The 15,319-nt window shown below is 32.7% G+C and overlaps 4 protein-coding genes across 5 annotated transcripts; all 4 read left to right on the top strand.

Moving 5' to 3' along the window:
• Positions 1 to 338: 338 nt before the first annotated feature.
• LOC113788078 (uncharacterized) lies at positions 339 to 1,385 on the top strand. Its single transcript, XM_027337625.1, has 3 exons — positions 339 to 527; positions 603 to 1,106; positions 1,188 to 1,385. The coding sequence occupies exons 1-3, from the start codon at positions 339 to 341 to the stop codon at positions 1,383 to 1,385; spliced, it is 891 nt and encodes a 296-aa protein (XP_027193426.1).
• Positions 1,386 to 5,499: 4,114 nt separating this feature from the next.
• On the top strand, positions 5,500 to 7,360 carry LOC113783931 (uncharacterized). 2 transcript variants are annotated; one of them, XM_073364465.1, is made up of 2 exons: positions 5,500 to 5,635; positions 5,926 to 7,360. In XM_073364465.1, the coding sequence occupies exon 2, from the start codon at positions 6,039 to 6,041 to the stop codon at positions 7,242 to 7,244; it is 1,206 nt and encodes a 401-aa protein (XP_073220566.1). In that variant the 5' UTR covers positions 5,500 to 5,635; positions 5,926 to 6,038; the 3' UTR covers positions 7,245 to 7,360. The 2 variants fall into 2 exon arrangements, with proteins under 2 accessions (XP_073220566.1, XP_027193427.2); XM_027337626.2 differs by having other exon boundaries at positions 5,500 to 7,360.
• A 378-nt stretch (positions 7,361 to 7,738) lies between these two features.
• LOC140919036 (uncharacterized) lies at positions 7,739 to 9,414 on the top strand. The gene has a single exon (XM_073364466.1). It carries the CDS (start codon positions 8,416 to 8,418, stop codon positions 9,157 to 9,159), a length of 744 nt encoding a protein of 247 aa, XP_073220567.1. The 5' UTR covers positions 7,739 to 8,415; the 3' UTR covers positions 9,160 to 9,414.
• Positions 9,415 to 9,818: 404 nt separating this feature from the next.
• Positions 9,819 to 13,405, top strand: LOC113788079 (uncharacterized). Its single transcript, XM_027337627.1, has 3 exons — positions 9,819 to 9,907; positions 12,808 to 13,126; positions 13,208 to 13,405. The coding sequence occupies exons 1-3, from the start codon at positions 9,819 to 9,821 to the stop codon at positions 13,403 to 13,405; spliced, it is 606 nt and encodes a 201-aa protein (XP_027193428.1).
• Positions 13,406 to 15,319: the final 1,914 nt, after the last annotated feature.

Here is a 15,319-nt window from a genome sequence, read left to right as displayed (position 1 = left end):
TACAACATAAAAGAATCAGAGCCTCGTTTCAAAAAAGTTTTTATGATGAAGAGCATGAGCACAGAAATCCATTTTATTAGAGATTGAATACATTTGTATCAACAGAAGCTCAAAGACGTATTGATGAAGAATACGACAAAGTTGAGTGGGTGGCTACTGAAAAATCTATATGTGGGTGTTCTCTGAGAAGGACATACGAATTACCTTGTGCTTGTGAATTGGGACAATATAAATTAATGGGTGAACCAATTCCTCTAGATTCTGTGCATATTCACTGGAGAAAATTAAGCATGGAATGTGAACTCACTCAAGACACATAAGATGAATCAGAGTTGGATATGTCTACTGAGATGAATGCCTTATGGAAACGCTTTCGATCATTTGATGTTATTGGGAAACGAGTGTTGAAGAGTAAAGTGCGTGAACTTGCTTTTCCAAGTACAAGTTCAATGTGTCCACCATCTGAAAAAGTCAAAACCAAAGGAAGAGTGAAGAAGAGTAAGGGTATGAAGCCAGATGGATATGATGTATATCGAGACCCTTCTTACTTTGAGCATGTTAATGCAACATATTGTGAAGATATTGGTTCCCATCTCTCTCAGTCAAAGAAGAGACAAGCCTCTCAATCAAAGAAACACCCCTCTCAGTCATCTCATTCTTCAAAAAATTTGTTATTGAGACAATTTCCTGATATTATTCAGCCATACATTGATGACATATTTGACGTGGCAGCGGATGGAAATTGTGGTTTTCGCGCTATTGCATTATTGCTTGGTTTCGGTGAAGAGTGTTGGTCTTTGGTCCGCAAGAGATTGGATCAAGAGATTGTTTCTCATGTAACTCCATATGATAGATTGTTCACAGGACGCATTAAAGAAGTAAGAGATTCGTTGATGATATCCGGCTTAGGTGTTCAACCCATGGATAAATGGTTGTCCATACTTGATATGGGTTACGTGATAGCGACAACATATAATATTATTCTTGTCACTTTCGGTCTGACATTTTCAATGACTTTCTTTCCTATGAGGGGTTCACATTCCGGATCGACAAAAAATGGTCGCATTTGTTGTATTGGTTTTGTTAATGAAAATCACTGGGTTCCGGTAATTATTTTCTTATACTTTTTTAAATTTTATTCTGGTAATTTTTGTCTTATATTTTGTTAATTTATTTAATTTTTGCAGTTAAAGATGAAAGATGGATTTCCAATGCCAGACATTGCACCAGGTTGGAAGCAATATCGCACCAATGAAGCAACTTCTTGGGCAATAGCATACACAGACCGTCTACAACACTGGGTGTATTTATTAGGCCGGTTGTCACGTGTTACCCAAAATCCACCTACAGAACCCGTAAATGCAATGTCTTTAGATGAACCTTAATGTTTTAAAATTGATACAAAATCACTTGAATGTAACCGACATTTCAATTGTTATTAATTAATTTTAGTTTTGTCATGCATTTTACTAATTGATTTTATCTTGTATTTATTTCATAAAGTAACCGACATAACAATATTTAATTATCTTGTATTTATTTCATCAAACCTCTTGGGTCAATGGGCACGAATCTGAAGATATGCTTATGGAATATAAATACCCCATAACTTCATATCAAAGCATAACAATCCTTGAATATATACCTTGAACAACTTTGAACAAAATTCTGATTTTTTACAAAGTACTTGCATTTCATTTTCATATCATTCAGAAAGGTTCTCAAGTACTTGAATTGTTATTGGATTGTTTATCAATATACCTCTCCTTATTCTTATTCAAATCATATTGTATCACTTGTAAAAGAAAGGAATGCTTTCTTAAAAATAGTTTAATCTAAGATAGTGGTGTGCTATCTTAGAAGTGTTGTAGCAAGAATCCTAGGGTGGGAGTTGTATATTTTTTGACAATTAGTGGATCAATCTCTTGTGGTGTGCAAGAGGACTCGACGTACCCTTGGTTATAAGGGGAACCATGATAAATCTATTGTGCTCATCTATTTACTACACCTTACTATTAGTAGACATTATATTAACTCAGAAAATTAAACTACCATATCACTAAAAACAAGAAAATTTACTAACACCTAATTCTAAAGTAACCGACATTAATAAAGTAACCGACATTACAATAATTAATAAAATAACTATTCAGAGACGGGTGAGTCTAACATAACAATAATTAATAAAGTAACCGACATTACAATAATTAATAAAATAACTATTCAGAGACGGGTGAGTCTAACATAACAATAATTAATAAAGTAACCGACATTACAATAATTAATAAAATAACTATTCAGAGACGGGTGAGTCTAACATAACAATAATTAATAAAGTAACCGACATTACAATAATTAATAAAATAATTTTTTAATAAAGTAACCGAAATAACTAACATAACAATAATTAATAAAGTAACCGACATAACAATAATTAATAAAATAACTAACATAAAGTGTTCATAAAATAACCGACATAATAATAGTTCATCAAAAGTGTTCATAAAATAACCGACATAACAGTAGTTCATCAAAAGTGTTACTACTAACTAGTGTGACTACGTGATAAATACAAAGTTTTATAAAAGTGAATATACAACTCATCATTTGGACTAGCTTGATGTTGACTCAACCCATGTTGTGTAAGATCATCGATCTGCTGTAGGATAGGTGGCGGCTGTGAACTAGAAGCATCTGCACTGGTGGGCGGTACACTATAACGTGGGACCTGAGATACACCATCTGGTCGCACCAGCAGTGGATGAGACACATGATAGAACCACTCCAAATATCCATCTTCACACTCAGATGGATATGTAGCTGGACGAAGCTTGTGAAATAGCTCTGTCACTGGCGTCACATATCCCAACCATTCCACATCTACATCAAATAATCTAGCAGGATCTGGAAGTGGCGGTGAAGGAATATATTGGATATATCCAAATTGTCTCAAACACCTCTCTGGTAGATATTTCACTACAGTGCTGCATAGTCAGATGTGACCAGTATAAAGCGTGATATCATCAAAAAGAATGACACCCCTGTGATTCTCACATGGTCTCCATATAACATCTGCAAGTGTCAATACATCAATAATACTTCTGTATTCATGGACCTTATGCTTGCCTTGTTTATAGCACCATCTATTCATTCGGGCAAAACATTCCACGTCAGCACCCTGATCACCTCTATTACAAATATTCGGAAAATATTCGTAAATCCAGCACTGTTACAAATAAAAATATTAAATGATTAATACTAATAATTAAATATAACATAAATAAGTTAAATTAATAAATTAATGCTAACAATTAAATACAACATAAATAAATTAAATAAATAATTAATAATTAATACTAAAATATAATTGATACCTGAAGCAGCGTCATATATCCACCTAGCTATTTGGTGTCATAATAGTAGGCATCTGAGAGGTAGTCATAAAGCACCACTAGTGCAGCAGTACCCCATACATATTTATTTATACCGTCTAAATATCTGAATAAAGGAAGGTACTTCGCATCAACTAGAGTATGACTCTTATCAGCGAAAATAGTACTCCCGACTAAATTCAATAGATATGACCTAGCAGCACAGTCAAACCTCTCTACTGCACACTGCCTTCTGAAGATCTCCTTCAACCAATCTAGTCTATAGTGCGCACCTCTAGTCTTTTTGGTCTCCTCTCAGATCTCTTCCGTGGTCACTCCTAATAGATGGACTGCAAGATTACACGCTGTTACTCTATCTACATCGGGTGGACTGTAGAACTCACCCCTAATAGGCAATCCGAGAAGATTGACAACATCATCCAAAGTAATCGTCATTTCACCAAATGGCATGTGAAATGACGATGTCTCGGAATGCCATCTTTCAACAAACGCATATATCAAGTTGTTGTCGATCATCTTCAAACTACCCCGTTGTAATGGGTTCAGACCTGACAAATTCACCCAATTCTCTATGGGTCGCGAAAGTACCGGCAGAGTAAACTGTTGCATTTTCTTCCCATGCGCAACAATTTTCAGCAATGGTCGCTCCTGTATACAAAAAAAATATATGACATTAAAATTAAATTTAGACAACAAATATTAATTAATTTAAATATTTTTAATGCATTATAAGTAATAATTAATATACCTCACCAAACCATAGTCTAGCTGAAACATGATAACAGTATCGTGTAAGGACAGACAAATCATAAGGTCCTCCAGGATACCGTGTGAGCTCACCAGGTCCCTCAGCTCCATCGTGTTCCTCCTCCATATGCTCTCCCTCATGAGCAGGTGCAGCATCCTCCTGCTCATGTACATCCACCTGCTCGTGCACCATATGCTCATGTACATCCACCTGCCCATGTACCACATCTTTCTCATGCACTATAGAAGGCTCCCCCTGATCATGATGTCCCTCATCGTCGTTTTCAATAATCATACGTCTTCTTCTCCTTGAAGTTGTCGGTCGAATCCTCACTGGGGGATTCATCGGAGTTGATGTAGAAGTCTTAGTGTCCCGTGTAATTCGTATGATTTTGCCGTCTCTTCCTCGTGCACCCACTGAAAAATTAAAATATTAAAAGAAATAAATCACAATAACTTATAAAATTATAATTAATTAAATTAAAAAAAAAATATACGTAACTTCCGGAAAACTTGATGCTCAAGTTCTCCGGTAACTACCGGAAATGTTGACAATCAAGTTTTCCGAAACACTCTTCTATACCGGATAACTTAAAAAAATGTTTTCCGGAACACTCTTCTGTACCGGAAAACTTCATGCAAGATTTCCGGTACCGGCAAACATTACAACAAGGTTTCTGGAGTACAACTTCTGTACCGGAAAACTTGTTTTTCAACTTCTCCGGAAATTTGGAAAAAAAACTTACTCTCAGTTCCGGAAATGTAAAAATGTGAAATGGTAATTTTGTGAGGTTTTATTATTTATACGAGGGCAAAATAGTTATTTCATTCTATATTTGGGGGTGTAGGTATAATAAGGAGGGTACAAGGAAATTTTTTTTATAAGCATGAGTCTGACCTATTTAAATAAATAGGCTTTAAAAACAGCCTGAGTCTAACATGTTTATTAAATAGGCCAGACCAGATCATGCCATAAGTAGGTCAGGCCATAGGCCCCTGACGGACGGCCTAACCCATTCCCATCTCTACCTACAATCCAACGTATCAAACTTTTCCTTCATATTATTTACTCAATTTCAAATGAGTTCCTAATATTATTAATTTAATGTCGTTTTAGTCTCTACAATCATCAATAGAGGGACAAAATTGATTAAAAATATCAATTTGATGGGTGATTTTAAAATATCAATATGCAAGACTAATTGAACTATTAAGATTGTACATAAATTTTGGCTCCCTAAAATAAATAATCTACTTTAGACCTGATTTTATTATAGATGAATTTAACTTAATATTTACATATACAATACATAAATAATTAAAATATCCATTATTTTCCATGATTGGGAAGGAAGTGTAAGAGAAGAATAAAGGTTGATTGAGAATAAAGAAATAGTTTATTTTCTATGGTAACCTTTTTCATTCCGTTTAATCGAACATAACGAGTTTAGTTGGTTGCAATCAACAAAAAGAAGAATGTCAATTTTAAGGTTAAGGTATGCACACTCTGTTCCTACTCTCATTTTCTTTCTTCCAATTCGATTATTACACTCTAACCCTAATCCTTCATTCACTCACAATCTTGACGATGCTATTTCATCATTTAATCGCATCATCCATTTAAACCCTACCAAACCCATCTTTGAATTTAACCAAATTTTAACTTCCCTTGTTAAGATTAATCATTACCCTATTGCTATTTCCCTTTTCCAACAAATGGAATTCAAGGTAATTCAACCTAACATTGTTACTTTGAACATTTTGATTAATTGTTTCTGTCAACTAGGTCAACTCAATTTTGCATTTTCTGTATTGGGAAAAATTCTCAAACTTAGTTATCAGCCTGGTACCATAACAATTAATACACTTATCAAAGGTCTCTGTCTTAATGGTAATGTTATGAAAGCATTGCACTTTCATGATGATGTTATTGCTAAGGGATTTCACCTTAATCAAGTTAGTTATGGGACCTTGATCAACGGATTATGCAAAATAGGTGAAACAAGAGCTGCCATGCAATTGCTCAAGAAGATTGAAGGGTTATCGGTTAAGCCAGATGTCGTAATGTACAACACAATCATTGATAGTCTATGCAAAGATAAGCTTATTAATGATGCCTATGATTTATATTCTGAAATGTCTCTTAAGAAAATTTCTCCTAATGTCGTCACTTACAGTACTTTAATATATGGATTTTGCATTGTGGGTCGATTGAAAGAAGCAGTTGGTTTGTTAAATGAAATGATGTTCAAAAACATCAACCCAAATGTTTATACTTTTAGTATATTGGTCGATGGTTTTTGTAAGGAAGGAGAGGTTAAACAAGCTAAAAGTGTGTTAGCTATGATGATAAAAGAAGATATGAAACCCAATGTTGTTACTTATAATTCTTTAATGGATGGTTATTTCTTACTTGGTGGTGTAAACAAGGCCAAATATGTATTCCACATCATGATCCGAAAGGGAGTGACTCTTAATGTCCGTAGCTACAATATTATGATTAATGGATTATGTAAGAATAAAATGGTGGACGAAGCCATGGATCTTTTTAAAGAAATACGTTTAAAAAATATGGCGCCTAATACTATAACATACAATTCCCTCATCGATGGACTTTGCAAATCAGGGAGAATCTCTGATGTTTGGGATCTTTTAGATGAGATGCATGATAGAGGTCAACCTGCTGACATGTTCACTTACAATCCCATATTAGATGCTTTGTGCAAAAACAATCATGTTGACAAGGCAATTGCATTATTGACGAAAATCAAAGACAGGGGAATTCAGCTAAATATGTGTACATACACAATACTTGTTAATGGACTATGCAAAAGTGGAAGACTTAAAGATGCACAAAAGGTTTATGAAGATCTTCTGATGAAAGGCTATCCTTTGGATGTTAGGATGTATAATATTATGATTCAAGGGCTTTGTAAAGAGGGCTTACTTGATGAAGCATTATCCTTGCTATCAAAAATGGAAGACAATGGTTGCATTCCTAGTGCTGTAACTTACGAAATTATCATTCGTTGCTTGTTTGAAAACAACCAGAATGATAAGGCTGTAAAACTTCTTCAAGAAATGGTTACTAGGGGTCTAATGTAAAAGCAAAACTAGATGAGATGCTTTCTAGTTACAATTTGTTATTTGAATTTGAATATGATCATCTAATTTTTATTTTCGTTTCATAGTTATACTACAGGATTATTGAATTTGGTTCACTGTTATGTTTGTTTTGATTAGAAGTTAAACATTGCTAGTTTCATTGTGATATTTGTAACAACAGTAGTGTCTGACTTTTTTTATTCCTGAATAACTATCCCTTTTTCTTCCAAATTTGTCGCGAATCTGCTGGATGCTTCTTGGTCCAATGACAGAAGCAACCAGCACTTCATTGTTGAGACAGGATGTCTTCTTACATAGTAAGTTTTGATTAAACATTTTGATTCGTTTGCAGTTTATAGATTCAAACTCAGTAAACTTGTATACTAGATTTGGTGACTTGCACAATGAACAATAGTTTTTAAATCTTGTTCTTTAAGAGGTTTATTTTCTTATTACCATCATTCATGTTAAATTTTAATGAAGACTATTGTTGTCTTTCCAACCTTCATAATTGTAACCGGTAAGATCAATGTCTTATTGTGATTTTCCTTGTTCAACCGAGTAGGATCACAGTGAATTATAGAAATTTTCCTCATCCATCTTACTTACATATCTTGGTATTTAGAATTGTTATATATATATATATATATATCTTGATATCTTAGTCTTTTCAATATTCTGTCATTTTTGTTCTTTCAAATGTTGTGTGGCCAAACCTAGCTGTAGGACTTCTTTGTTGTGATCAATATTAATATTTGAGATCAATATATTTTTGTTCTAATTTGAGTTATGAGATGCATACATAGTACCAAACAAATTAATAATGACAAAGAAAGAGACATAGTTGGTTGAAGGTTGAGTGATGAAGAATGATAATAAATTTCAAATGAATCAACAGCTAGAGGCATTCCATCACTATTTAAAGTGCATGATTCTGGTTTAGAGCCATCGGTGCTCTACAATAAAGCGCGAAGAACGTCAGAAACCGTGTGCATATAAGCCGTTCGATTCTTCGATTGCAGCCATGTCAAACCCATTAATTCACAATCTTTGTTGTGAATTTTTGTGGTCCTATCTTCAATTTTGCTTGAATTTGAAGTCTTTTTGTTAAGCTGCTTAGAAGTATTTATATTTCAATTAGAATATAAAAAAAGAAGTCCTATTTTTTGATATGAAACTCGATGTTGTTACTTATAAATCTTTAATGAATGGTTATTTCTTACTAGATGATGTAAACAAGGCCAAATATGTATTTCACATCATGATCCGAAAAGGGGTGACTCTTAATGTTCGTAGCTACAATATTTTGATTAATGAATTATGTAAGAATAAAATGGTGGACGAAGCCATGCATGTTTTTAAAGAAATACGTTTCAAAAATATGGCGCCTAACACTATCACATATAGTTTCCTCATTGATGGACTTTGCAAATCAGAGAGAATCTCTGAAGTTTGGGATCTTTTAGATGAGATGCATGATAGAGGTCAACCTGCTGACATTATCACTTACAATTCCATATTAGATGTTTTGTGCAAAAACAATCATGTTGACAAGGCAATTGCATTATTGACGAAAATCAAAGACCGGGGAATTCAGCTAAATATGTGTACATACACAATACTTGTTAATGGACTATGCAAAAGTGAAAGACTTAAAGATGCACAAAAGGTTTATGAAGATCTTCTGATGAAAGGCTATCGTTTGGATGTTAGGATCTATACTATTATGATTCAAGGGCTTTGTAAAGAGGGCTTACTTGTTGAAGCATTATCCTTGCTATCAAAAATAGAAGACAATGGTTGCATTCCTAATGTTGTAACTTACGATATTATCATTCGTTGTTTGTTTGAAAACAACCAGAATGATAAGGCAGTAAAACTTCTTCAAGAAATGGTTGTGAGGGGTCTAATGTAAAAGCAAAACTAGATGAGAGGCTTTCTAGTTACAATTTGTTATTTGAATTTGAATATGATCATCTAATTTTTTTTTTCGTTTCATAGTTATACTACAGGATTAGAGAAATTGGTTCACTGTTATGTTTGTTTTAATTAAAAGTTAAACATTGCTAGTTTCTTGGTCCAATGACAGAAGCAACTAGCACATGAAGCCTCTTGGAAGATATCTTTTAGTTTACGTGCAAGATTGCGGTTGGGGGAGGCATTGTTAGGAATTGTGGAAGGAGGATATTAACTGTGTACACTGGGAGAAAGAGGAAGATATTAAGTGAGAGTTAGTACTGTAAGGAAGGCTCTAGTTGAGATATAAATAGAAGGGCTCTAAAAAGAGGGGTACATTGATGATTATCCTCCAAGTCTAAAAGTTATAAAAGAATTAATGAATTATGTCAATTTTATTAATCTCCATAATCGAGAAAAAAAAACCCAAGCTTATACGACAATCTTCCATCCCAGTGGCAGCCGATTAGTTCACAAGAATTTTCATGTGTAGGTCATAGAGTTCTTAAAAAATTCCAATGGCAGATAGTGAGAGTACAAGAAATTGGAGAAAACTTTGATCAAACTACTCAACTAGAACAAAACTCTCAAATGAAAATTGAACAACAATTTGCAACAATGAATTTTGAAGAAAATTCAATGGATATTGATACTTCAGAAAATCCTGACGAAGAAACTTTGAGAGAAATGGCTGAAGACATCTGGCAGTATGACTCACATTACTCCCCTAGCTATTTTTCAGAAGAATACATCTCTTATCAGAATTTGTCTCCAAGTCACTAGCCTATCTTTAAAGACTGTCAAAAGAGTCGTGAATATGTCTTGTATAATTATTATATGAATAGTTGTACTTTTGTCTGCTTGTGTAAAAGAATGCTAATAATATGACATAATAGTCAAAATGTGTTGTGGATATGTCTTCCATTATTTTAAAGCATTTTAGTAGTGCTTATAATGGTATGATCATGAATAGTTTGTATTTTGTTCTTTTGTGTAACTTTTTGGATATCAAAGAAGATGTATTGTAACATATGAACTCAGAAGCAATTGAAATAAAATCGTCAGTGTGCTTAAGTATAAATATGTTCTTCTAAATTTTCTCTTCTTTTTGAAAACTCTAATTATTATGTTCATATCATAAATCCCCCATAAGAGATGCAATTATGCTCTACACTCGCCTCAGAAATGAGGATCTTGTGTATAAGAAAACATCTTACTATTGATCCATGCTACGGTCCTCTCTATTATGAGATGATAGTTTTAGCTATTTTTCTGTGCTTGAGACTTTGTACATATGAGAGATTATTGTTTGTCTCGCTTGACTGTACAGTTAAGACTAATCTCACAATATGTGAGGCTCCCGGCCAGCGTTACCACATCAAGTCATGCATTATCTATTTGTATAATAGTACTCGTCATTAATGCATTTGAATAATCTATTATCTACTTATAAATATTTATATTATGCTAAGTAAAAGACAAAGCACGAGTTCAATAGTTCAATGGTTGCCTTATCAGCTTTTAAGCCTCTATATGTATACCTTAAACAAAACATGGGAAGAAACATCCTATTGTCACAATTCAAATATCGTTTTGAATCATGTAACCACCATAATTTTCATTTCAATTTTTCTTATGGTTCAAAGGAAGGGTTGTATTAGATTTGATTTGTTTGTCATGTAGATAAACAAACCAGTAATATTTAAATTAGTTTTTTAAATTATAAAGTTGTATCAATTTAGTCCTCTATATGATGAATATTCAAAATGATTTTTGAGATTGCATAATATTAATCAATTTGTTCATTTGTTTAAATCTCGTATAAGATATTTTTTTATATTATTTACTCAATTTCAAATTAATTTCTAATATTATTAATTTAATGTCGTTCTAGTCTATGCAAATAAGCACGGAGAGATAAATTTGATTAAAAAAATTGATCTTTATAACTATAATATTTTTTTTATTTTGTTTTCATAAATTTGTTTGTTTAGTTTACTGCAAATATAATTTTATTTTAAAATAGTTATTCTGTTGAATTTTTTGTTACAAAAAATTTAACACTTTTAATATATATTTGATTCCATCAAGTGTTTGTGAGAATGTGTAACATATAATTCATCCTCCTCATTTAAAATAACAACAACAACAATTCTATCACCCCCAAATCTAAATTCATAAAGACGATAGTATTAGATTCCCCACCGTTGGTATTAGGAAATCACTCAGATGAATTGACAAGGTTTTGTCACTAAGACGATCTTCTAAATTCTCCAATCAAAAAGTTATCCCTAACAATGAGAAGAAAATCAATGTTAAAAGGAGCCAATTTCATTCGTGTGATTTGAGGAGAGTAATGAGTGACAATGGTAAAGCAAAGGTGAATAGTAGGGTTGTTGAATATGAAATTGTGATTAGAGATGGTGTAAAAAAAAAGGAAGCATGGTGACGATGAAGTGGAAAGGTTGAGGAAGGAGGAAATACAAGGTGGATTGAAAGACAACAAAAAAACAGTGGGGTAAAATTACAAAATGGTGAACAAATAATCAAAATTTGATTTTTCAAACAACTTATTTTAGTGTAAAATCTAGTCTCCATTTCTCAATAAACATTTCAAAACGCAAAACGGTGTTAGAGATTTTGTAAAATAAGGTGGACAAAAGAACTCTATTAAAATGAAACTGTATTTATAAATGTAAATCAAACAAAAAAAACTTACAAGAATTAAAATTAAAAATAATTACAATTACAAAAATAAAAAATATATTTAATGTTATTTCTTTTCTCATTTTCTATATTTTTAATTCAGCTGAATTTCTTAATAGTTTATTTTCTTGCGTAACATTTTTAATATTGATTGTTATAATTACAGTCAATTTACAAAAAAGAAGATACTCACATAAAAAACAAAACATATGAATCAACAAAGAGAAGAATGTCAATTTTAAGGTTAAGGTATGCACACTCTATTCCTTAAAGTATTTGTTTATTAAAGTATTTGCTTATTTGGAATGTGAGCGGGAAGAAAACTTTTGTTGGGCATTAGAGAGACAAAAATTTTTGTTTGTTACACAAAATAAATTCCCTCAAGTAATTGTGACAGACAGAGATCTTGCGTTAATGAATGCAGTTGACATTGTGTTTCCACATGCTGTTAATTTACTTTGTCGATTTCATATCGAAAAAAATGTTGGAGCAAAATGCAAGCAATATGTCTTAAAGGATAGACAAGAGTCAATATTGAATATGTGGAAAGACATTATGTATTGTAGTAATGAAAAAGAGTATATGATGCGCTTGCATATGTTTGAGCAATCATGTGTTGATACTAAAGTGTTTGTTGATTATGTCAAAGAAACTTGGTTGACTCCACATAAGGAAAGACTTGTTGAAGCATGGACAAATAAAGTGATGCATTTGGGGAACACAACGACTAACAGATATTTAATATAATTTTATTATATATTGTTGAATTGTATTATATTCTCTAATGTATCTGTAAAAAAAAATTATAGGGTTGAGTCAGCTCACTGGAAACTGACGTTAATGTTAGAAAATAACATGTGTGGTTTTCGCGCTATTGCATTATTGCTTGGTTTCGATGAAGAGTGTTGGTCTTTGGTCCGCAAGAGATTGATCAAGAGATTGTTTCTCATGTAACTCCATATGATAGATTGTTCACAAGACGCATTAAAGAAGTAAGAGATTCGTTGATGATATGCGGCTTAGGTGTTCAACCAATGGATAAATGGTTGTCCATACCTGATATGGGTTACGTGATTGCGACAACATATAATATTATTCTTGTCACGTTCGGTCTGACATTTTCAATGATTTTCTTTCCTATGAGGGGTTCACATTCCGAATCGACAAAAAATGATCGCATTTGTTGTATTGGTTTTGTTAATGGAAACCATTGGGTTCCGGTAATTATTTTCTTATACTTTTTTAAATTTTATTCTGGTAATTTTTGTCTTATATTTTGTTAATTTATTTAATTTTTGCAGTTAAAGATGAAAAATGGATTTCCAATGTCAGACATTGCACCAGGTTGGAAGCAATATCGCACCAATGAAGCAACTTCTTGGGCAATATCATACACAGGCCGTCTACAACACTGGGGGTATTTATTAGGCCGGTTGTCACGTGTTACCCAAAATCCACCTACGGAACCCGTAGATGCAATGTCTTTAGATGAACCTTAATGTTTTAAAATTGATACAAAATCACTTTAATATAACCGACATTTCAATTGTTATTAATTAATTTTAGTTTTTTGTCATGCATTTTAGTAATTGATTTTATCTTGTATTTATTTCATAAAGTAACTGACATAACAATATTTAATTATCTTGTATTTATTGCATCAAACCTCTTGGGTCAATGGCCACGAATCTGAAGAGATGTTTATGGAATATAAATACCCCATAACTTCAGATCAAAGCATAACAATCCTTGAATATATACCTTGAACAACTTTGAACAAAATTCTGATTTTTTACAAAGTACTTGCATTTCATTTTCATATCATTCAGAAAGGTTCTCAAGTACTTGAATTGTTATTGGATTATTTATCAATATACCTCTCCTTATTCTTATTCAAATCATATTGTATCACTTGTAAAAGAAAGGAATACTTTCTTAAAAATAGGTTAATCTAAGATAGTGGTGTGTTATCTTAGAAGTGTTGTTAGAAGTTTGTAGCAAGAATCCTAGGGTGGGAGGTGTACATTTTCTGACAATTAGTGGATCAATCTCTTGTGGTGTGCAAGAGGACTGAACGTACTCTTGGTTATAAGGGGAATCAGGATAAATCTATTGTGCTCATCTATTTACTGCACCTTACTATTAGTAGACATTATATTAACTCAAAAAATCCAACTACCATATCAAAATAACTAACATAACAATAATTAATAAAGTAACCGACATGACAATAATTAATAAAATAACTAACATAACAATAATTAATAAAGTAACCGACATAACAATAATTAATAAAATAACTAACATAAAGTGTTCATAAAATAACCGACATAGTAATAGTTCATCAAAAGTGTTCACAAAATAACCGACATAACAATAGTTCATCAAAAGTGTGACTACGTGATAAATACAAAGCTTTATAAAAGTGAATATACAACTCATCATCTGAACTAGCTTGATGTTGACTCAACCCCTGTTGTATAAGATCACCGATCTGCTGTAGGATAGGTGGCGGCTGTTAACTAGAAGCATCTGCACTGGTGGGCGGTACACTATAACGTGGGACCTGAGGTACACCATTTGGTCGCACCAGCAGTGGATGAGACACCTGATAGAACCACTCCAAATATCGATCTTCACACTCAGATGGATATGTAGCTGGACGAAGCTTGTGAAATAGCTCTGTCACTGGCGTCACATATCCCAACCATTCCACATCTACATCAAATAGTCTAGCAGGATCTGGAAGTGGCGGTTAAGGAATATATTGGATATATCCAAATTGTCTCAAACACCTCTCTGGTAGATATTTCACTACAGTGCTGCATAATCGGATGTGACCAGTATAAAGCGTGATATCATCAAAAGGAATGACACCGCTGTGATTCTCCCATAATCTCCATATAACATCTGCAGGTGTCAATGCATCAATAGTACTTCTGTATTCGTGGACCTTATGATTGCCTTGTTTATAGCACCATCTATTCATTCGGGCAAAACATTCCACGTCAGCACCCTGATCACCTCTATTACAAATATTTAGAAAATATTCATAAATCCAGCACTGTTACAAATAAAAATATTAAATAATTAATACTAATAATGAAATATAACATAAATAAGTTAAATTAATAAATTAATGCTAGCAATTAAATACAACATAAATAAATTAAATAAATAATTAATAATTAATACTAAAATATAATTGATACCTGAAGCAGCGTCATATATCCACCTAGCAGTTTGGTGTCATAAAGCACCATTAGTGCAGCAGTACCCCATGCATATTTATCTATACCGTCTAAATATCTGAATAAAGGATGGTACTTCCCATCAACTAGAGTATGACTCTTATCAACGAAAATAGTACTCCCGACTAAATTCAACAGATATGCCCTAGCAGCACAGTCAAA

The sequence above is a fragment of the Cicer arietinum genome, chromosome 8 (assembly GCF_000331145.2).
Source record: "Cicer arietinum cultivar CDC Frontier isolate Library 1 chromosome 8, Cicar.CDCFrontier_v2.0, whole genome shotgun sequence".
Classification (NCBI taxonomy): Eukaryota; Viridiplantae; Streptophyta; class Magnoliopsida; order Fabales; family Fabaceae; genus Cicer; species Cicer arietinum.
Note: the sequence above shows the minus strand (reverse complement) of the source record. Positions and strands in the feature narration are given on the sequence as shown.